This window comes from Armigeres subalbatus, chromosome 3 (genome assembly GCF_024139115.2).
Source record: "Armigeres subalbatus isolate Guangzhou_Male chromosome 3, GZ_Asu_2, whole genome shotgun sequence".
NCBI lineage: Eukaryota > Metazoa > Arthropoda > Insecta > Diptera > Culicidae > Armigeres > Armigeres subalbatus.
In genome coordinates, this window is record NC_085141.1 from 176137853 (window position 1) to 176161675 (window position 23823).

At 39.0% G+C, this 23823-nt stretch overlaps 1 protein-coding gene across 12 annotated transcripts in view; it reads left to right on the forward strand.

Moving 5' to 3' along the window:
- LOC134220354 (protein AF-10) overlaps window positions 1-23583 on the forward strand; it is a 60837-nt gene extending 37254 nt beyond the window's left edge. For 8 of the 12 annotated variants that reach the window (XM_062699393.1, XM_062699387.1, XM_062699389.1 and 5 more), the window contains 9 exons: window positions 4735-4860; window positions 14391-14702; window positions 14765-15177; window positions 15770-17009; window positions 17081-17255; window positions 17742-18008; window positions 18072-18300; window positions 19522-19768; window positions 19973-23583. In XM_062699393.1, the coding sequence (XP_062555377.1) occupies window positions 4735-4860; window positions 14391-14702; window positions 14765-15177; window positions 15770-17009; window positions 17081-17255; window positions 17742-18008; window positions 18072-18300; window positions 19522-19768; window positions 19973-20266 (3303 nt within the window). In that variant the 3' untranslated portion in view covers window positions 20267-23583. Of the gene's footprint in view, window positions 1-4734; window positions 4861-14390; window positions 14703-14764; window positions 15178-15769; window positions 17010-17080; window positions 17256-17741; window positions 18009-18071; window positions 18301-18475; window positions 18947-19521; window positions 19769-19972 lie in introns of those variants that run through there. The other 4 variants (XM_062699396.1, XM_062699397.1, XM_062699399.1 and 1 more) reach the window with 3 other exon arrangements.
- Window positions 23584-23823: the final 240 nt, after the last annotated feature.

Here is a 23823-nt window from a genome sequence, read left to right on the forward strand (position 1 = left end):
CTCTGCTACTTTAGATGACGTCATGGATGTCGTTGATGAAATTGAAGAAAATTTTGTTGAAGACATAGACCTTGATAGAGAAGAAGAATGATGATGTTGAAAATAATGGAAATAAACCAAAAGTTTTGAGAAAAAATTATGTTGTTTTTTAAATTAGGAAATCTAATATTCGGAACAAATATAAGGAATATAAGCTTATATATTTTTCAAAACTATACACGTAAATGTCATAGAACATTGGCCTTTCGCAACCACGATATGGTTTATGTATGTTTTGTTGTTTTTCCCTTTATGAAGCGTTTTGTTACTTTTTTCCACAAAAGAAAGACAAAAATATGTATTTAGGAAATGAGCTTTGGCAGGTTTTGTTCTATTATTGTCAGGGGGGTTTCTATAACCAATTATGCTCAAATTTGGCCTAAACATTCTTTGCATATCAAAGAATATTGTGGCCGAATTTCATAAAATTTGGTCGACAAAAACCCCCCTGACAATAATAGAACAAAACCTGCCAAAGCCGTCATTTCCCCTATATATTTATTATACAAAAGTCTTCAAAAAGGATAGAGGGGAGGGGGCACGCTGGCCCCTTAGTTTGTGGACAACAACCTTTCTTCTCCTTAGAAAAAAAAAAAATAAAATAATTCTTCCTTATTTGGTTAATGTGACAATTAATCGAATTATCATTAAAAAAAATATAACGTATTTGATGGATGCTCCCTAAAAGAGAGGAAGGGGTACTAGAAATGATATTTTCTAGCTATTTTGATCAAATCCAGCTAAAACTATGTTAAAATTTGCTTTAAAAGCCACATTTTATTTTTGACCGCTCGCTTGTATGGGGATCCCCCATAGTGCGAAGGAGGAATGATACAGCCGGGCGCGGAACAGAAAAAAAAACTCAATTTTCTGCTGTCGCGTTAAAGATCGAGACCGGGGAGAGATGGAACATTAATTGTACCGCGCTAATAACACACAAAAGTTCTATGAGAAGCTAAGCCGTACATTTAAGGACCACATCCATAGCCTGACATTCGTAAGAACATAAACGAGACCGTTCTGACGAACGATTGTGAGGTGATTCAGAGATGGCGACAGCACTAAGAATAGCACCTGAATGGCGATGCGGCAGACAAAAATGGCGGTATGGTGCCGAACCTGAAAGCACAGCCTCAGGACATACGTTTTACAGATCCGGACATCCAAGAAATCCAAATGAAGATTGGCCGGCTGAAAAATAACAAAGCCCTGAGATGGACCAACTACCAGGAGAACTATTTAAACACGCTGGTGAGACACTGCCAAGAGCGCTTCACTGGGTAATTATCAAGATTGGGAGGAGGAGGTTCTGACGCAGGAGTGGTTGGCAGGTGTCGTATGTCCCATCTACAAGGAGAGTGACAAGCTGGATTTTAACAACTACCGTACTATCATATTGCTAAACGTTGCCTACAAGGTACTCTTCTGAATTTTATGTCGTCGACTAGCACCACTTGCAAGAGAGCAGTATCAGGCGAGTTTCATGGGTGAATGCTCTACCAAGGACCAGGTTTTCGCCGTACGCCAGGTATTGCAGAAATGCATCATATATTCATCGACTTCTGTATGTGATACAATCGATCAAGACCTGCTATGTCAGCTAAAGCACGAACACGGATTCCCGGGTAAACTGGTTGATCAAGGCCACGATGGAGATCGGGTGATGTTCCTTGTCAGAGTTTCAGGGACATTCTCCAGTCCCTTTGAAAAGCATAGAGAGTTACAGCAATACGAAGGGCAAGTATTGGTACGAGTGGTCGATTTTCACGTAGTCCATTCAGCTATTTGGTTTCGCCGATGACCTCGAAATTATGGCACGGAATTTTGAAAAATAGAGGAAGCCTACGTCAGACTGAAAAGGGAAGCTAAGCGGATCGGACTAGTCATCAAGTATACGATAGGAAGAATCTCAAGAGACAGCGATAACCACCAATTGTGAGTTTGTATCGGATGGTCTAAGAATAGGGCCCTCCTTAGCCGTGCGGTAAGATGCGCGGCTACAAAGCAAGACCATGCTGAGGGTGGCTGGGTTCGATTCCCGGTGCCGGTCTAGACAATTTTCGGATTGGAAATTGCCTCGACTTCCCTGGGCATAAAAGTATCATCGTGTTAGCCCCATGATATACGAATGCAGAAATGGTATCCTGGCTTAGAAACCTCGCAGTTAATAACTGTGGAAGTGCTTAATGAACACTAAGCTGCGAGGCGGCAATGTCCCAGTGTGGGGATGTAATGCCAATGAAGAAGAAGAAGAAGGTCTAAGAATTCCTGTACATGGACTCATTGGTGACCACCGAAAACGACACCAGTAGGGCAATTCGGAGACGGATCGTGACCAATGTTGGGAAAATCTCAAAATTTAAAAACGATTCAAATCAATCGTGAGTTGAAACGCACTCAACTCAGCACCTAAAAACCCATGGCTGAGTTGAATCATGCATTTGAATTATCGTAGGTTTTCTTTTGTTCCCCTTCGTTAAAAAACAGTGAATTGACGTTCGTCGCATAGAACAATGAATACTCTTGCGTGTGTAAACAATAAATTGTCCCCACATTAAACGCTTTTTGGAGCGAAATGACTGTTTGGCAAATTAGTAGAACCATGCGATTCAGCATGAAATATTCAGGCGTGATGAATTTCTTCATATTCGCAAACGAGTTCAATTTAGTTCTTAAAGGCTATTCAGATTACGCCAGACCCACTCTCAGCAATTCTCCGAGACCTATTACGTAAAAGTACCCACGTGCATACTAACTGAGTGATGTTGTTATTATTATTAGTGCTGTCCAATGAGAGCTTGAAGTAGCTTGAAGTTTCTCCCTGTCCTGCTCAAGCCCATTTGTTGACAAAAAAGAACGAGCAGGACGGGAACAACTTCGAGCTACTTCGAGCTGCTCATTGGACAGCACTATTATTATAGATTTTTGGCACTTCCTCAGTAAAAAGATTACCTACCCTGGGCAATCTAAATGCTAATTATTATTATTTTATTGATAAGTAACTTAAGACCACGTGTCTTTTTAAAATGTTACAATAATAAATTTACTGATGTGCCGCTTGAAAATAATTGAATACTGATATTTTGTTTCAGTTTCAAACGATTACCTAACTAACTAATTCACTAATAAAATTCTCTATTAATTTTATTTTAAAAAACTGCCCCTGATTTGATTAAAGATAAATCATTAGGTAGAGAATTCCAGCAAGAAACACCTCGAGCGAAAAATTGATTAATTTATGGTTAAAATAAATAGAAAACGGAAAATTGTGTATGTTTTTCTTTCTGTAACAGCCACTGTGCGACATGTGCCGTCCAACGAACCCATTTCATCGAATGCGCCTCCAAACGCTGTCCGTATAAAACGTAACGGCGCACCTAGCATAAGCTCTTCTTGCACCGATGCTAAAAAATATAAATACTTCTATGAAACAGAGTTGTTCACTTTTATGGCTTTCTCCCTTCAGTTACGCTTTTTACAGTCGCAACATCATCAATAAAGATGAAAGCTAGGGGAGCCGCAGTCGGTGGCGTGTGTGAGGGAAAGAACAGCGATTGGTACCCTTCGCTCCGTCAGGATTTCATGACTCTCACTTTCTTCACTATCGGGGCCGTTCACTGCATCGGAATATCCTTGTAGATGTGATAGGTAGGGGAGAACGGTCCAAAATGCACCACTGGGGCAAAATGGCCTCACTCATAAAATCACTCATATAATCTGTTGTAGTACATTTATGAACTAATATTACCATTACCATTCATAATTAGTTATCCATCATTGAGCTCCATTGGAAAAAACTCCCAAAATCCCTTCATATTCACTCAAATTTAACGATTTGCTATTCTTCCACCACATTTGTAAGATTGTAGTTCAATCCATTAAGAAAAAGCAAACAACCATGCGTTCACCATCATTTTACATGCAATTGAGTCATTTTAGACCACCATTCGAGCGTTTTGCCCCAGGCCTATTTTTGAAACATTTTTTAAATGCGTTAGAAAGTCATGAAAACCTTATTGCTTTGAATGAGAAATCATTGTGAAATGTAGCAGGGTTTGTAAATTTTGCACCTATACGTTGAAATGGTTGGGTATTTTTGTTTATATGGGCGAAAACATCGAAAAAGCTCAAGGGATGCATTTTGGACCGTTCTCCCCTACTGGCTATGAGTATGAATAGAATATCATAGACAAGCACACAGGATAACCAGAACCAGAGGCATCATCCAGTCGCGTCTCACAGACATGTGTTTTCGTCTGGGTGCGTATAGAGGGTTTGTTTTAGTTTACACTGAGAAGTTGATGAAGCCTTGGTATTTGATAGAAGCGGTTAACTAAACTGAATAAGATTTAGACATTACAATGTGCTACAGTGATTGGCGATTTTGTGTTCCGAAGTGCATCCGATGACCTTCACAAGGAAAGTTTTTGAAGTGTGACTGAACGCCGCCGCCACCGATGCAACATGAAACATAAAAGCCACAAAAAGGATAAACGTGAGAAAAAACACAAACGCGAGCGCACCGACGACGAGGTGTGTTTATATCTGCAGAGCATATGCGGGGTCAGTTTATCTTTCTAATACTATTTTTGAAGGGAGTGCAGGTTTTAGTTTCAACCTATTTGAGATTTAGAAATAATAAATCATCCTGCTGATATTTGACCAGCGATTTTAATAATCCTTATTTTATTGCAGGCTAAAACGGAACCAAGTTCTCCTCATAATCCAACCGGTGACCCGAACATCCAAAACGTGAGTCCGAACCTGATTCAGTCTCACACGTCGAACATAGTCTCGTCTGCTATCAAACACCAACAGCAGGTAAGCCCGCTTCACTCTATTTTTATATATTCTTTTGCACGGTAAAACGTATAACAAGTCGAAAATGTCCAAACAAAACTGCTCCAAGTTTTTGTAGTTCTCTTTGTCTGTCCTGACCACATTGCGGAGTAATATAATAGTAATAATTCATTATATTGGTAATGTAATTTGCTTGCATATTCATAACAATCCGATTTGACTGTGCTTTAGCTTCGTTGATCCATCTACAATTACTTGATGCACCACAAATTGATAACTTGACTCATTCTCATTGACATAAGTAACTAAGTACACCTTTGAATTTTTGTGGAAACGAAGTTGTGCTAGAGAAAAGGGATATATTATCTGAACTCACTGTGAGGAAGTGATGTGCTCACATTAAAAGCATTAGAATTGGATACACTAGAGTTGACAGCTATATGGATACATTGAGACTTCCTAGCTGTGCATAATTAATTGTTAAGGGATGCAATATACGATTAACGAAATTGTTGGGACACTTCGCGATGAGGCAAATAAAATGATTGGGAGAAGTTCGGAGGAACTATCACAGTCAGCCAGTCAATATTTTGGCAAAATTTGCTTCGTGAGTAAATTTCGAGTCATAGGTATAATATCGACTCATAGAGGGTCCGTTGTAATCGACAATTGCTACAAATGCACTACCGTAAATTATAAAATGGTAGTGAAAATGCGTGAATTTCTTATTGTCCAGAGAAGTTATTTTATCACATTAATACTGCCCATGATCGCATATTTGTAACACTTGCATTTTTGATCATTTTGTAAAAACCCTGTAAATCGTTCAGAAAGCGAAATTTACTGCATCTAATCCCACAACAGTAAAATAGGCTTTACTATCTTGCCTATCTGTGGTAAGCTGGAAAAGATTGAGTTTGTTGGGAGTTACAAATATGCGATCATGGGCAGAATAGAGCAATTTAAAAAAAAGAAGTTATTGCAAGAACGTGGCCTGATAAAAAATCAGGTTTGATTAATCGCAGATCTTGGAGAAAATGTTGATCTCTGCAATGCCACCTACGAATTGTGCAAGGATTTATTCTATGATATGCTGTGTGTGGCTGGAAGTGTAGCTTATCTAGATCTGGGACGGGACTTGCAAAGAGGAAAAAATGTAACTTCAGCTGCTGCCAGTCAACTGCTGTCACGAACTGTCAGGTGCAACCAGCAGCTTTTTGTGTGAAAGTATTGGTATCCCAAATAAAATATTCCGCATGAATTTTGTTTTACGAAGACTTTTTCACTTAAACGAGTATTCCAAATCATCCGTTTAGCTTATTAATAATCTGTTAGAAACTTGTGTTTTGTTCCCGGTATAAAAATGCTTATGAAAATGAATTTACTAATTCGTGAATTGTATACACTTTTATTGTGCTCAGAAGAGTCCACCCGGGGCTTAGGTGAAACAGTCAAGGAAACAGTTGAAACTCGATAATCAACTGTGATAAAAAGAAGAACAAGTGTCAAAACAAGGAAAAAGAAGCTGTCTTTGCCGGTCTCGTCTCAGATCTAGATGAGTCGAAAGAATTTTTAATTATTTGAATTATTTTAATTTTTGTTATCTAGACTTTGAAATATCTTCCCTTCTTTTTGGCATTGCATCCCCCTTGCAGCTTAGCGTTCATTCAATACTTCCACAGTTATTAATTGAAAGGTTTCTATGCCAAGTTACCATTTCTGCATTCGTACATCATGAGGCTAACACGATGATACTTTTATTCGCAAGGAAGTCGAGACAGTTTTCAATCCGAAAGCTTGCTAGATGTGAACCGGGAATCGAACCCAACCATTTTCAGCATGGTCTTCTTGCCACGCATCATACCGCACGGCTAAGGAAGGCCCCACTCCAAAGTATCACACATTCCAATCGGCACTACTTAATCGATAAGGTTTCTACTCTAACTAGCAGAAAAAAAACAAGCATTGGCGATGCCCGAAGTAAGCTAGCTGGCTTGGACTAGTTAGGGAGCGGGACCATTTGGGCAGCACCCCCTATTCCCGTCCGCAACGTTAATAACTTGACCGCGTTCCAACCAAATGGCTTGATTGTTTGTACATCACTAGATATCGACAGAAACTAACCATGTACTAAAAACCAATTCGGTTGTGATGCGCTCGAGTAATGAACGTTGCTGACGGGAATAGGGGGTACTGCCCAAATGGTTCTCTACCCTATATGAATTCCGAGCGCGTCATCCAGAACTATAGCAGCATTACGTTATTCAGAAGCAAGGTCTGCAGCGTGAGCACAAGCTTTCAATAAGTTAGTCGTGACCGATTACTTTGACAAGCTGGGAAAGTTTTGGCGTCCATGAACTTCAGTCTCAGTCAAATACAAAGTGGCCGAAACATCCGTTCTAACAGAGAGTCATAATAAACAGTGATTAAATTAAAAAAAATAACTATTTCGAGGTACAAACAAAACGTTCTAAGGTACGGGTATTGTGAGAACGCCGTCAAGTGGGGTGTATATCATCAGCAGAAAGAGGTCTATTGTCAACAGCTTGCCTGCGTATGTCTTCAGTTGCTATGCTTCCGGATGGATGACTATCGAGGATTCATATATGGTTTAACAATTTCTTAAAATTTGAAAGGTCCAGTTCGGATCATCCTCTGTTGTTGCTGCTCGACGGTCATGATTTACATTACTCAAAAAAAAAACTTTCATTGAGAAAACAAGAGCGAGTGATAATTATCCCTCCTCACTGCAGTCACAAATTACAGCTTCTCGATATAAGTTCCATGGGAGCTTTTAAACCTCATTTTTTCAAAGCCATTGAATCCTATTTAAAAGGAAAACGTGGTCATATCAATGAAATCGGCTGGTTGCTGGGAAACGGCGTTCATGCAAACAACATGGTTTCGCAAAGCTGGGATAGTTCAGCATAACAAATACATCTCTACCGACAATGACTTTGCTCCTGCAAACGTAACCGACGCCCCTATCGGTATTTTAGCTTGTGACGAAGACAGTATCGATAATGAAGTTTCTTTCCGCGGGTTTGAAGTGGTCGGTCTGGTACACCCCACGATCTGCCTAGGAGCATTTCAGAGCAATAATAATCACTGCGTATTAGGTATGGGAAAAACTTTTTTCAATTTTTTTGATGGGCCGCCTTCTTATTCGGTTCTATTTGATGCCCTGATGCTCTGGATAAAATTTCAACCAAATCGGTCAACGTTTGGGCGGTGCTAAACTCGTTGGATGTTTATATGCAAAAATGTATGCAGAAACAACCAAAAACAGTGAATTGCAGTTGGACGGCACAACTTACGAAGAACTATAATACTATTCATTCAGGCCTTGAGAAATTTAATACAGAACGTTATGCAGAAAACCGCGAAAAGATTAGAGTTTGCCCGGCTAAGTTATTAGCATTTCTCTGAAGTGGGGTTTGAGCAAATTTCGTTTCTTTTACCCTTGAAAAGAAATAAATTCACCCCTACAACACTCCAGTAAAATGCTAATATCTTTGCCTAAAAGACTGCAATCTTCTTGCGGTTTTCAGCATAACATTCTGTATTTAATTCTACAAAAACATGGTATCATAGTTCTTGATCGTAAATTGTGCCGTCCAACTGCAAATCACTGTTTTTGGATGTTTCTGCATACATTTTTCCATATAAACATCCAACCAGTTTAGCACCGCCCAAACGTTAACCGATTTGCCTGAAATTTTGTCTAGAGCATCAGGGCATCAAATAGAACCGAATAAGAGATAAGGCCCATCAAAAATTTGAAAAAGTGTTATTTGAGTCACCCTACTGCGCATCCCAAGTCGACAAGTCGATTCGAATAATGAGAAAATCTTGCAAATCGGTCAATCCGTTCGTAAGTTATGAGGCTTCAAATGAAATCTCAACTCATGTTTAATAATATAGATAGGAGAAGAAGAAGATTTCTTCATTCCACATATCTACATTCAACTCATCTACAATTATATTGTATATGAATGGACTTCTTTTGGGTTTACGAACGGAGATCTTTTGAAGATCGAAACGGAACTCTATTGGGCTTCTAAAAGAAAATATTTTGGGCTTCCATACCGAATATTTTTGCGCTTCCATACAAAATATTTTTTAAATTACGAACGGAATCTATTTTAGGCTTTCGAAAGAAATCGGTATTTCCTGTTCAGAATCTGAAAGAGATGCCATTCAGAAGCCCAGAAAGCTTCACTTTGACGTCCAAAGGTATTCTTTTCGAATGTACAAAAAGTGTTCCGTTCGAATGTGCAAAATAATTTTGTCCGGATGCCCAATAAGATTCCGTTAGGAGGTCCAAAAGAACTTTATCTGGAATCCCTAGATAATTCGGTTCGGAAGCCCGAAAGAATGCTGTTTTCGAAGCCCTAAAGTATCCCAGGTCCCTCCTTAGCCGTGCGGTAAAACGCGCGGCTACAAAGCAAGACCATGCTGAGGGGTTTCATTCCCGGTGCCGGTCTAGGCAATTTTTGGATTGGAAATTGTCTCGATTTCACTGGGCATAAAAGTATCATCGTGTTAGCCTCATGATATGCGAATGCAAAAATGGTAACCTGGCCAGAAAACCTCGCATTTAATAACTGTGGAAGTGCTTAATGAACACTAATCTGCGAGGGGGCTCTGTCCCAGTGTGGGGATGTAATTTCAATAAGAATAAGAAGAATGATGTATCCCGTTCAGAAGCATAAAAGAATTCCTTTCAAAAGTCCAAAAAATACGTTCGGAAACCCAAAGAAATGAACGGTTATTCTTCTGGGTTTACGAATGGAGTTCTTTTGGTCTTCCGAATGGAACACTTTTGGTCATTCGAACGGAACTCTTCTGAGTTTTCGAGCCGAATCCTCTTACGCTTCCGACCAAAATCCTTTCAGTGAAAATTATAAGGCTCTTCTAGTTTAATTAATTCCATTTAATTCCGCCACGTTGTAATCTTAACAGATGCGTATTTCGACCTAAACTGTAAGGCCGTCTTCAGTGTCTCGTACTTGACTCGACTTTTAGGGCTTTCGTAGGCCATCCCAGGAGTCAGTTCGGACTTCTGCTGGGAATTCTCTGTCCAGTAGGAAAAGATACCTTTCAAAGCGTAGAAGGCTCCATTTGGAAGTCCAAAAGTATTTCTTCCAAAACCCAAAAGGAATCCTTTCGGAATCCCAAAATGATTTTATTCGGAAGGCCAACAGGATTCCTTTCGGATATTCAAAAGGATTTCTTTCGAAAGTACAAAAGAATTTCGTTCTGAGGCTCGGAGAAATTTAGTTCGGAAGCCTCACAATTCCGTGCGAAAATCCAAAAGATCGTATGGACGTCTCTTACAAACTGAAGATGTCAGTCTTCAAAACAGACTTTTTTGGGCTTCCGAATGAAATCAAAAAAGGATTCTGTTCGGAACTCAAAAAGAATTCCGATAAGAAGCAGAATTCAGTTTAAAAACCCAATGTTTTTGAGAACAACAACAATCAAAAAATCTGAATAGCGTAACGGTACCAATAGTGGAGGTATTAGTAGATCCTCAAAAGTAGATATTTTTCAAAAATTGATAATTATGGGAAATTTACAGCTTTAACATCTTAGCTAATAGAAAAACTAATAAATTTGCTAACAAAAATGAGATTTATGTCATTTAACATCAACAACTACCAAATATAGCTTGCACCACCGTTCCTTTAGTGGCGTTAAAAATTAATTTTAATTCCCATTAATTTCTTGTGAGACTCGCCACTATTGGTACAGTTGCACCACTATACTGCCGTGAATCGCATATTTGTCCCATATGAATAGGAAACCCAGCAAAGATGGGACAGATATGCGATTCACAGCAGTATAGGTGCAAGGGAGTCAATTTTGTTAAGGAAAATCATTGTTTTCAATAGTTTCTCAAGTGAAATCTTAGGATATTTTTGCATTTAACAGGTTATTCAAAGTGTTTAATTGTGATAAATCTCATTAAAACCCCACTACCACCAATATTGATGCTACCTCTACATGTCTGTACGTCTGACATCCCTGCTTGGAGGCGACACATAACCCAATGGAAGACAGTAGCACAGATAACAGACATACATGCTAGAACAAATAGGGTCAGAGAGGTATTTTGGATCACCAGTTCGACGGCTCATATTTTGAACCACTGAGTGCAAATTCCTCTTGGTGGTCCAAAATAAGAGCCCTCGTAAGGATGGTCCAAAACATATCCTTTACCCTATGTCTGTCAAGAACTATGATACTCAGGATACTCATCAACTACTAAATGTCGGAAAAAATCCTTAGGTCCAAAGTACGACCGTTTTCATTCACAATGTTGTTAATTTAGCTAAATGTGGCAGTGCTGCAGCTATCCAAAGAGCTGACAGGACCAGCATGCAGGATCGAATGTTCTGGTGTCTACAAATACATTATGAAAACAAGCCATCCGTGTATTGCTTTCTTATAGACTAAAATTATACATTTTCAATAAACAAATTGACATTATTATTTCGAAGATAACCTCAAAATGATTAAATTAGCAATGAACATATATGTTTTGAATACAAACTATTCCGTTCAGTATGTGCTAACCCCTTTTTGTCCCATTTGCTACCTCATGTTAGAATGTCTAATTTTCGATCATATTTATTTATTTCGAAGCAGTCAGTACTACATCATCTACATTACATATACTGCCGTGAATCGCATATTTGTCCTATATGAATAGGAAACCCAGCAAAGATGGGACGGATATGCGATTCACGGCAGTATAATACTTTCACTAAATTAGGCCGGAACAAATATGAATTTCTTCTTTTGTCCAGTTAGTCTTTCGATAACGAAGGGGGTGGAAAATAATAAATTAAGGAATAGGTAAATTGATAAAATCGCAAAACTCATCAGTTTTCTTTACGTTGATAATAACAGAATAACAGAAAATCGCAAAACTCATCAGTTTTCTTAAATAATTCTGGGAAAGCTCAATATTTTATTATTTTTCTAATAAAATTCTTAATCCCCGCCTCAATTAATAAAATAAAGCCACAAAAAATCGAGGGGGTGGAGACAGAAGAAGAAAATAACATTTGTTTCGGCCTTACTAACAATGTTTAAATTTCACATCGTTCAACGAGATTACACGTTTTATGTTACGCATAAGAGTAACGTTGTACGCGAGAAGCGAATTTTATATACAGGGGTTAGAAAAAAAGGTTGAGATAGGTACAAAATTGTTGAAATTCCAATCAGCACAACTTTGCCATCTCCAATACCTGTCCCAGTTTTATCAAAATTGGATTATTCTACGCAAAGTTATGCTGATTTGAACTTCGACAAAATTTTGCCTATCTCAACCTTTTTGTCTAACCCCTGTACATTAGCAACTGCTGAATGGCTCCTGGAGCTCTTTGGTTCAATAATAACATTGAAGTGAAATAATAATATTGACAACATCCGTGAATATGCCCGATATGATCTTCTATCTTCTATCTATCTATATATATAAAAATCAATCTATGTATGTATGTTCGCTAACTACTTCTGAACCACTTGGCCGAATTCAACCAAATTTGGTACACACGTTCTCTATCCTCAGGGGAAGTTGACAAAGGGGTGGGAGGGTCATTTAGAAAAGGGGGAGGGGTTTTGTTTAGAAAACGAACAATTATGTGTAACTTGCATCTCCTAGAACCAATTTCAACCAAATTTTGTACACATATTCAATATAAGGAGACAATCTTATGAGAGTGTAATCTTCGAAAGGGGGGAGGGGTCTGGAGGGAGGGGTATTGTTCAGAAAACGGGTAATTCAGAGTAAATTCTGAACCCCTGCACCGATTTCAACCAAATTTGATACACACATTCTCTACCCTAAAGAAAAGATAACAAAGCGGGTGGGGCGGTCATTGTTAAAAAAGGGAGGGTATGGGGGAAGGGGTTGTCTTTATAAAACGAGCAATTCAGTGTAACTCCCAACCCCCAGTACCCATATCAACCAAATTTTGTACACATATTCACTAAGAGTAGTCGATCATATGGAAGTGTAATTTGGGAAAGAGGGGAGGGGTCTGGGGGGAGGGGTATTGTTCAGAAAACAAGCAATTCAGTGTATCGTTTGAACCCCTGGACCGATTTCATCCAAATTTGGTACACACATTCTCTATCCTAAGGAGAAAATAACAAAGGATGATCATTGGGAAAAAGGGAGGGTAAGGGGGAAGGGTTGTATTTAGAAAAGAGCAATTCAGTGTAACACCTAACTCCCAGGACCGATTTCAACCAAATTTGGTGTACACATTTTCTATCCCAAGGAGAAGATAACAAAGGAGGTGGGAGGGTCATTGGGGAAAAAGGAAGTTATGGGGAAGGGTTGTCTTTAAAAATGAGCAATTCAGTGTAACTACCAGGAAAAATTACAACCAGATTTGGTACACTTATTCTCTATTTTTGGAAGATGTTTATTGAAAAGGTAGAAGAGCCAAACAAATATATAAAAATAGATTGATACAAAGGAACAATTCTATGAGCGGTAGATCTACCTCTGTGGGTTTTGTGCTACAGCATTGGACATTTTAATTGAATAATTTACTTTTCAGTCCCTAGCAAAGCCGGATACATATAGCTATTAGCTATCTATATATCTCGGATACTTATTCAACGTATGTGACGTATGTGATTTTGTAAACAAAAATTTAAACGTTGATTTCTGCAATCTGATAGCACTCCCACGCAAACCATCGCCACATACAGGTAGGGGGTGGTTTCGGCTACATGTTCGTTGTGTTGGTTTGCGTAGGAGTGCCATCATATTTGACAAATCGACGTATGCATCTTTGTTTACAAAATCACATACGTCCTTTTAAATAACTACCCGAGATATAGAAAACTCAATGTTTGTATGTTTGTGTGTATGCTCCAGCCTAACTTCTGAACCCATTATTGTATTGTTTAGTTATCGATCAATTTAACCATTTATCGAAATTATGGTTTGCCCAGTGACAAGCAATGATTAATGTGTTTCCTTCTGGATGGTGAATGTGATCCCTTCTTTAAAAATAGACGTTTGCCCGGAATAAGGCATCGGTGGATGTTTTTCCTTCTTTAGAAATAAACGTTTGCCCGGAATATGGCGATTATGGGTTTGCTCCCTTCTTCAAAATCAGCCAATGTTTTCAAATGAAATCTGCCTTCTTCTGATCAAATGATGAAGTATCGATAAGAAAACGCAATTATCCTGTTGACCAATTGGTTTATTCATTTTCCGATTGTGAAAAAAAAAACTGCGAATCAAACTGGCAATTCCGAGCAAGGCCGGGTACATAAAGCTAGTCTTTTCATAAAATCACAATCGGTGACATTCAATATACGTTATTCTGATGTCGTATTTGTACCTAATCGGTTTGTACCAAAATATGTGGGTGGGTACTGTTCTATGATCAATAATTATTGTTGTTATTGTTGCATGGCGCTCATCCTTTTTCTCTCAACTCAATGTCATTCTCATTCTCATAAGAAAGACAGATTTCTAATGGTAGGTAACATTTCTTACATTTTCATCGAAGCCGAATTCACCACAGCTTCAACAGCATCAGCAATCCCCACAGCAGCAGCAACAACAGCAAGGCCAGCAACATACCCCTAGCCTTGTGGTGTCCGTTCCCTTATCGACAGCTACCGTACCTGGTGTAAATTTACCTGCCAATAATAGTGGTGGAGGTGGTGGTGGTAGTAGTAGCGCTAGCTCAACCAGTGCAAGTAATAATGCTCCCAACAGTAGTAGCGGTAACACATCGACCATCGTGTCGCCGGGTCAGATGCCGTCGGGATCTAGCCTGTACCAACAGCTAACACAGCGAACTAGCGATCAAATAATGGTTGGTATTGCGAATTGTTGCCATAATAGTGTTATCATCTTTTTCTCCTGAAAACTCCACAGAATGTAGCCGCAAATAGGGCGAGTCCAGTGATACAACAGCAGTCGTCCAGCGCGTCGTCAAGTCACGTCATACAGAACCCTGCCCATTCGATTTTGGAACGGCAGTCACCGTCGATGAGACTGTCACCTGCTATCATCTCCAGTGCTGGATCGCAGCACCTATTGGGGCCGCAGACGCAACATACCTTCTCGGGCGGTGGGCTCGAACTGATCGCCAGCAGTACCATCTCGTCCAATGTGTCCGTACTACAAAGTGTTTCACCCGTGCCGATGAGTGCCATACAGAGTACCTCGTCGTCGCCAATCATCCCGGGAGGTGGCGACGGTGGTCTGAAGATTTCCTTCGAAAAGCAAGTATCGGTGTCGCGGATAACGGCCCTCCAAGAGGAGGATCTTACCGGAAGGAGATCGAGGTATATTATTTTGGTTATTACATATTTAGTTATGCTTGTTTTGATTGATTTTAGTTTAGTTTTTGTATTTTACCGCTTGTATGTAAGCTTTTTGTTTGTATGGTACGTAAAAAGTAGCAAGCTAGAAATTAGTTATTTTGCAGTGGTACAGGCAATATGTTATTATTATATTCGGATCAATTTCTTTTCCTATAGTTAACCTTCGCGAAGTCTAATACACGAGTTCGTTTCGGTTATCTTGATTTGACTTTCCAAGACGACCTTGCAGTAGCTGTCTAAATATGCAGGGCATATGCAATAAATTGTTTTAAATTTTCACTTAACTTCTTTTGGTCCCGTTTGTGCCAGGTGACCTTAATGAATGGGGACGTGTAAAGTTTTCGAAATCGGTTGTTTTTCATTGTAATTGGTTTGACCTAAACTACGATAAAAAATGTACACTACAATAAAGCTGATTTTTGGCCTTTTATGTTCCATCAAAAATTTCTCTATAACGTTTAGTTCCTTTATTTAGTATGAACTTGAAGATAATTCGGTTGTAAGTCGTAAAACATTTTCCACCTATAATTTACCCACCCAATATTGTACACAGATCACAATCAAGAGATCGTGGTAGTGGTACCGGAAACGGAGGCAGCGCTGGTGGTGGTAAAACACGTACATCCAAGAAACGCTCCATGCAACAACAACAACAACGTTCTCCACCTTCGACCGCCACTGGCTCATCGACCAATTCCGCTTCCAACACCGCCAACAGTGCAAAATATGCCAATGAATCCGCCACCAACAGCACCACCAACCCTAGCTCGACGCCTAGCAATAGTTACAACAGTAGCCTCCCAAACGCTAATAACAATAACCAGCTTAATTTGACTTCTAACAGTAGTGCAAGTAATGCTAGTCATACTAACTCGGCCAATGGTATTAGTAGTAACAGTTTCCTGCCGACGTCGATCATCGGATCGGCAATCCAACCTCACGCGGAGAAGTTGTCACAAAACACCCTTTCTGCTTCATCCTCGAAAAGCACTGCTTCCAATTCTTCATCTATTACGACTCCCATTATCACTTCCGCTGTTTCCGGTACACATGTCATTGAAACGGTTGGCATGGTGTCTGCCTCTAATTTTCAAAGCAACCACCCTACTACCGGCGGTCAATCACTACCCCATTTGGCAACAGGTGGCGGCATCGGTACCGGTAATAGCAACCACCTCGGCAACAGCAATAGTAGTAGTATAACTGCCGGCACCAGCACCGACCACGGTCACGGCACTCCCAGTAGCAATAACACCAGTAGTAACAGTAACAGTAATAACGCTGTGGTGGTGACGCACGCCAGCAAAAAGCTAAGATCGTCGCAACCCTCGGCTGAAACACCCTCGCCATCTACTTCCAGAACGCCGGACAATAGTTTTGGTTCCAGCTCTTCGTTCAGTACCGGTGGGCTTAAGTTTTCCTATGAGGCACAGCCTGGAACCAATCCGACAACCATTGGCGCAACGTCGACCATTATCACCCCTCAGCCTATGGTAAAAGAATCTCCCCCTAGTTCTCCGGGCTCCGATTCGGGTATGGCACGAGGTAGTAAACGGAATAGAAAACTGTCCACCAACTCAAATGCAGCTCTTGGAGCTCCTGACGCCAAGGAAAGCAAACTATTTCAGAATGGTGTTGTTCACGCTACCCACATGTTGGGTAATCAACTGAATCCCAACAGCAGCGTGGCGCAGAAGATGTCCGATCAGTTGAGCATGGAGCTTGAAGCACATTCGTTCGTCGAAGCGGCTCCTCAAATCGTGGGCCCTCCATTCCCAGGAAAAAGTCAAGCGGTAAGAACTTCATCCGATAGCCATTAAACATGGTTCATTCATATATGGTTTTCTCTAATTTATTTTGTTAGGCGAGAAGTAATGCAAGCGCACCTGTCACCAGTGGACCTTCGTTAAGCTCGATGCTCGCTGGGGGAGGCACAGCTACTGCCAATGGCAACACCCCCCAGAGCCTGGAACAGCTGCTGGAACGGCAATGGGAGCAAGGATCTCAATTTCTAATGGAACAAGCTCAACATTTTGACAGTAAGTTATTTTTTTTATTATCTGACTTTGAAAGTGACAATTTCAATGATTTCTTTTAATACCTATTACCTATTCGTTAACTGGCATTAAATTCCTCTACTGGGATATATTCCTCTCACAACCTAATAAACATAAAGCTCTTTCACAATTGTTAACTGCGTGGTTGGTAAGACAAGCAACCTTTTGTACAATTTTTTTTCTCTGTATGTAACCTCGTCGCAAATATTTATGTGAAGTGAGCTGCGAGGAGACAAAGTTTCGGTTAAGAAATTCATTGATAGTATAGAAGAAAAAAAGGCTTTCTGTATGGTACCGCTTTTTTATTTTATTCGACTCTTTGTGATCAAGCTTTTTGAATTTGATGACAAGCTTTTTGGCAATTTGTCACTTTTTATTCTGTACCTTTGTGACTTTGTATTCCATATAGCTAACGAGTAGATTAACATTGCTCGATATAAAAATTTCCTATTCCAACTTTAATTTTAGTTGCGTCACTGTTATCCTGCTTACATCAGCTTCGAAGTGAAAACATCCGACTAGAGGAGCACGTTAACAATTTGGTAGCAAGACGGGACCACCTGCTGGCAGTGAATGCCCGTTTAGCTATCCCGTTGAATCCCACGGCCATGGGTGGAATCGGCATTGTCGGTGGTGGCGGAAGTGGCAGTAGTGGTGGTGGAGGAGCAGGCCCCGGTAGCGCAGGAGGACCCGGTTCTACGGGTGGAAGTGGACTTGGTGCGACTGGATCTCAAGGTTTTTATAGTGCTAATCTGAAGCAAATGAAAACAATTTAAATAGCAACCAAACTATGCCTAGGTCAATTCAATAACATGCACGGCAATGGACCCCATGATTCCGCTGGAAGCAACTTATCTAATCCCTCCGTTACGAGTAGGAGTAGTCGAATTCAGCAACATCAATCTCAACAGCAACAGTCACAATCCCTGTTTAGCAGTAACACAAGCAACCAAATACCGTTGGAAAATGGTATAGATTTTCGGCATTCAAATTCCTCCCACCAAAACACCTCAAGTTCTTCAATCAGGTAAGTGCCTCCAAAGCATTTTTTTCAAAACTATTTTGTTATTTATTCTATACAAATATTGTATATAGTACTTATATTTCTCGTAAAAAGTATCTGTTTTACAAACTGTATTGAAATTTATTTCGTTTACTATCTATTTTTCCTTTATTTTTTTATCACAACCTACAATCTTTAGTGATAAACCTAACACAATCTACGTGAACCTGTGAGGGTCGACGAGGCATCCATTATGTTCGAGTGCCGACATTTTTTCGGTTTTTCTCACTAGGCCAAGCCATATGCCACAACAATTCGTTCAGCGACGCTCGGGCGTTCAGTGGCGATGTCACAAACACCACGTACACTTAGTTCATTCGCGTTTGGATCAAAGCACGTTACGTGTAAAACTTGCGATAGTGAACAAACCCATTTTTTTTTTGAAAAACAGTTTTATAAAAGTTTTGGAACTGACAGCTGTAACAGGCGTTCGAACAATTTTTGTAGTTTGTAAATTTTAAAAAGTTGTCCTGCCTTTTAAGTTAAGATATTTTTTTCTTATATGAAATAATTTATATGCGATTTACAAGAAAGGATATCTGCCTGTTTGAAAGGTTGAACAATATATTTAATTTAATTATTTTAGTCAATAAAGTAATTGGATTCTATACATGTTTGTTTTTATTTCATTTCTAGCCGATTCCCCCAATTGTTAAGAAAATAAGGGTAACTTTTTGCAATTATTATTTTTATTTTTCCCACCGAAAACTTGTTGTATTTCATAGTACCTTAAATAACAAATGCGGCAACTTTACGCATCAATGTTAATTATATGTAGGAAATTTAGGACAATCATGCGTACAGACAGATTAATAATAATTTGAATAGTGAAATTCATTGTCATAGGTCAGTGTTAGAACTGTGTTATTGGTAATTGAATGCGAAATTTCTTTATGAACACTACGTTGCGGCCTGACAACGCCGTCTTAGCTGCAGAGTGCATTGACAATAATAAAACATTTTGAGGAGTACAATAGTTGCATTGCAAGCGGTTGTTTTCGGATATGTGAATTTAACTTGATAAAATTGTACATTGATTTATTCAACTTCTATTGTTGCCTTTTTTTCTTATTTAAAAACTTACTCTACTTTTGCGTTTTCTTTTGGATTTTGGTTCAGCTATTGCTTTGATTAAATAAGTAGTAAAATAGTCCACATGATAATACGATCGAGACATACTTTTAGACATCATTCTCCATCGAACCAATCTTGTCCACCACCTTCGAACTCATCAAGTCGTCAACCATCGTCATCATCCAGTAGTGCCATATCGTCGGAACAACCTGCCCAACATTCCCGTTCAAATCGAGGGGTTAATAGTAGCAGTGCCAATAACTCTCTGTCTGCGGCTGGCGCAAGCGGTGGTAACAATCCCCCATCGTCATCAGCTTATCAGGCGCAGCAACAAACAATTTACAACACCGCCCATCAGGTAGAGTAACTAGATATTGTCGGAAACCTAATTATTACTCCTAGAAACTAATCTCTATCCATGTAAAATCTACATCAGCTCAGCAAAATCATGCGGCCCTTCATTAGTAAAAAAATCATCAATCTTCACCATTTTCCTTAAATCGTAACGCAGACATCGTTACCCAATAACATTATATTAAATTTCAATTCCCGGTCGAACTAGATTCCACTTCTGTTGGAGCACCACCAACAGGAGCACCATTCCCAACAGCAGCTGCAGTCGCAAGCGCAGCCGCAACCAGCGCATCACCTACGGCAAACACCTCCAACCGTCTCGTCACGTTCTCACCAGTCCCACTCGGCACGTGCAGCAGGCGGCAATCCATCTTCCTCGTCACATTCCCACCATCCTGGTCCACTATCCCATCACCACCAAGCGTTGAGTTCCGCACCGTCGTCCCATGCACAGCCACCACCATCACAGCAGCAACCGCTTCCTCAACGGCAGCGGCATTAGGTCAGTTTTTAGTAAGCCTCGAGTAGGATCTCACGGTGAAGGACACAAAGCATTGCACCCTTATTTAAGTACAAATTCACCTAACGGCATCTGAAGGAACACTGCTAAGGACGCAAGATATTAGATTTATAGTACTTCTTGAAACAAAACAGAACAGACATAATACTGTTTCTCTGCACATCTGGCACCATCAATCGGGTGCATGCCAAAATTAAAGACTATTGCATTGCAACACGCACACGCAAAACCACAAGTTTGCCCTACATTTTTGGAAAGTACATAAATGTGTTTCACGTTTGAATTCTTGGAGGTTTGCGATAGATGGTTTTGCATTTCATTCTTTTTTTAGATGTATACTTCAAAGAACTTTTTTCCCATCGGTCTTGAACGACCCATGAGAAGATTAATGAAACACCTTGGAAGTGTCTAAGGTGGAAAATGGGCATCAAGCAAGACTGTTCAAAACTATTCTAATAACTGCAATGACGAAATTCATTCAGCACTTATTTTGATTGGATGGCATAAGTTATTTCAATATATTGTATATATTATCTGTCTCATCTGAGTTCAACATTTTAATGAATGGAAAAAAATATCACTTCTACAACAACTGCAGCATAGGGCAATGAAAAAATGTTTTACGTGAGCTTGTTTGTTAAAGCCAAAAACGTTTCCAACCACGCCCAGATGATGAAAGGTGGACTGCGTTAGTCTACACCATTTGAATCCTCGTGTTTTTAGTTTAGCTCGTCTCTAGCTACTCCTGGATTGACCAGAATCATTAAAATATCACAATGATTCAACTGAATGGTTGGCTTGGATTGGTCGTAGTGTACAAGTTACAGTGCTTCACGATATTGTTAATCAAATAGATATTTTTGTGAAATCCCAAAATACCCATATGTTTAGAGATATCAAGCATAATTTTTTAAAATGACTTGTCTAACAATTATCAAAATTCGAGAAATCCTTTGGAGAAAGTTGGCAAACGTTTGCCTTGAACGGTTTCAAACCAATTTAGGGGCAGTAGGGGCAATATGAACATACGGGGCAATATGAGCCACCCTCATTTTGAGCTTATTGACAAGGTTTAGCATGTAAAAGTTATATGATCTTTAAGAGGATGCTACACATATGCATCAACGTGAAAACCGCATTAAAATTCAATTCAAACATGAAAATACACTTGAAAATGTAAATTTTCGCTGCATAGGCAAAATTATTATAAGATTTAAAGTTTATAAATAAGGTTTTGACACAAAACTGATTAAAATACAGGTCAAAAATACACCACAATCAAAAGATATATTAAAATTGAATATTGTTCACACATGTTTGTATTGATACAAATCTGAATTTATCATAAAACTTTTTTTTTCCAAAACCAGTCTCTATGGGGCAATATGGGCATACCTGCACAGAGCAAGATATCAGGCCTTAAAATACGAACAAGTTCAAATTTCAGTAGTCAAATACAAGAATATTATCATATATGTAAGATTCATTACGGAAAAATTACAACAGCGCATTACTGCGATTGAAACAGAAAAAATGACCATTGGCCAATTGAAATGTGGCTGTTCAAACGGTGAAGAGTGGAAAATCGGTTCAGTCCGCTGTTGTGCGGTTTTTTAATTTTATTTGGTATGGAATACTCACAACTGTTGTAGGAATATCATATTCTTCCATATTGCGATACTTTTTTCGCCTAAATAAACGTTTTGGATGGGTGGCCCATACTGCCCCAAATGGTGGCTCATATTGCCCCGTATAGTCGGGAACACACATTGAAATCAATACATTTTCAAAAGTGCATTCCAAAAATTTCCAAACGCATTTTTCGTCATTCATCGACGTTATATGAAAGGGAACATTCTCTAGTATAAGTCAACTACATTTGAACGATGTTTTTTTGAGCTTTTCAGCGCTTTTCGGAACGATTTCCTTAGGTGGCCCATATTGCCCCGATCACCCCTAATAGTTTTTTTTCCACTGGCATGCATAAATGCATGACACGTAATTCACGTGTTTCACATCATAGCTCAATCCACTCAAATTTCCTGTGAAAAATGAATAAATTACACATTCGCCGCTATGCTGATCGGTATTTGTCAGTGCATGTTTGACGAAACTGCAGTTTTGTTTTGTTTTGAATTTGTGTTACAAAAGTCCTCAGCATAAGTCGCCCTAATTTCCAATATGTATAAGCGACGTATGTAAAAGTGAGGCTTCAAAAATTGAAATCTGAAATCAATAAAATTGAATGAGTATTATTATATAGAGTCGTGTAAAATTGTCATGTTATATTAAACACCTTGTTTTGTTTGCTTTTGTACATAGGTCAGAAAGAAAAGATGTGCTTGATATCTATATTTATTTTTACATACCGAAAGTCATTCATTTCTGAGTTTAAAAATGACATCAAACGTCGATTTGCGGTTTCTACGTCCAAAGCTTCATTATGTTTATAATAGGGAAGTATGCATATTTAATTACAAAACGAATAATTTCCAACATCTACTCGTCAAGCCAAAGGTAGGCACTTGTAATATCTAAAAAAAGATCAAACGCTGATTGAATAATTGGCACGTTTTAACCCAAGCAGAGAATAACGTGGAATAACTCTGTAATAAAACATGCGTGTAATGGTTGCATATGTACAATTGTACATACATAACATACATATAAATATTTTAGATTTAGAGTTGAGACATAAATTACGCATAATATAGATTGAAAAATGACAAAAAAATAACTTATTCTAATGTAATGCAAACAATTTTTAAAAGGCAACAGTAGTAGGAAAATTTGTAAGTTCCAACAGTAATTTACTAAGTTCACTTAGTTTTGTTATATTTTAAGCAGTTTTCTTATTTCTAAAACTTTTTGCATTTACAAAATAAATGTTATTTTTATGACAAATGTTCCATATAGTGCAATCCATCATTATTTTCGTTAAATCACGTTTGTACAAAATAAATACACAAAATAAACGTACAGCACTCAGGTGGAAGAAGAAGCATCGTTCACTGCAAGCATAACTCTCCCATATTGATGTGAAATCCATATCAATACGGAACAGTAATGCTTGTGGCGGCAGCCTAGTTGAAGATTGGAATTAAAGGCATTCGTAACAATCGATAGAAGTTTAAAATACTAATAGTGAGTTATTCTATCACATGAAACATAAAAATAATCAGTAGGGGAAAGTGAAAAATTGAAATGACTATTGGAGAATCAAGCACATGCAAGTATTGACAAGAAAGCACCGTATAATCCTTATCTAAAAAAGTGAAATAAAACTACTTCAAATAGCATTTGTGGTATTCATTTGTTTGATTTTGATATCACAGCATGTACTGATTTATTAGTTTAACTGATTTTCTTAAGGTCACTCCTGACGGAATCCAAGTTTCAAAGTGCTCGCGTTCTCGGGGGCACACCACTCGATACGGAAGCAACGCACAACTGTCATTTCTGTTGATTTAGTTTTGCAGCACGCAGCATGCGTGAAAAATGAAAATGACAGTTTTGCGTTTCTTCCGTATCGAGTGGTG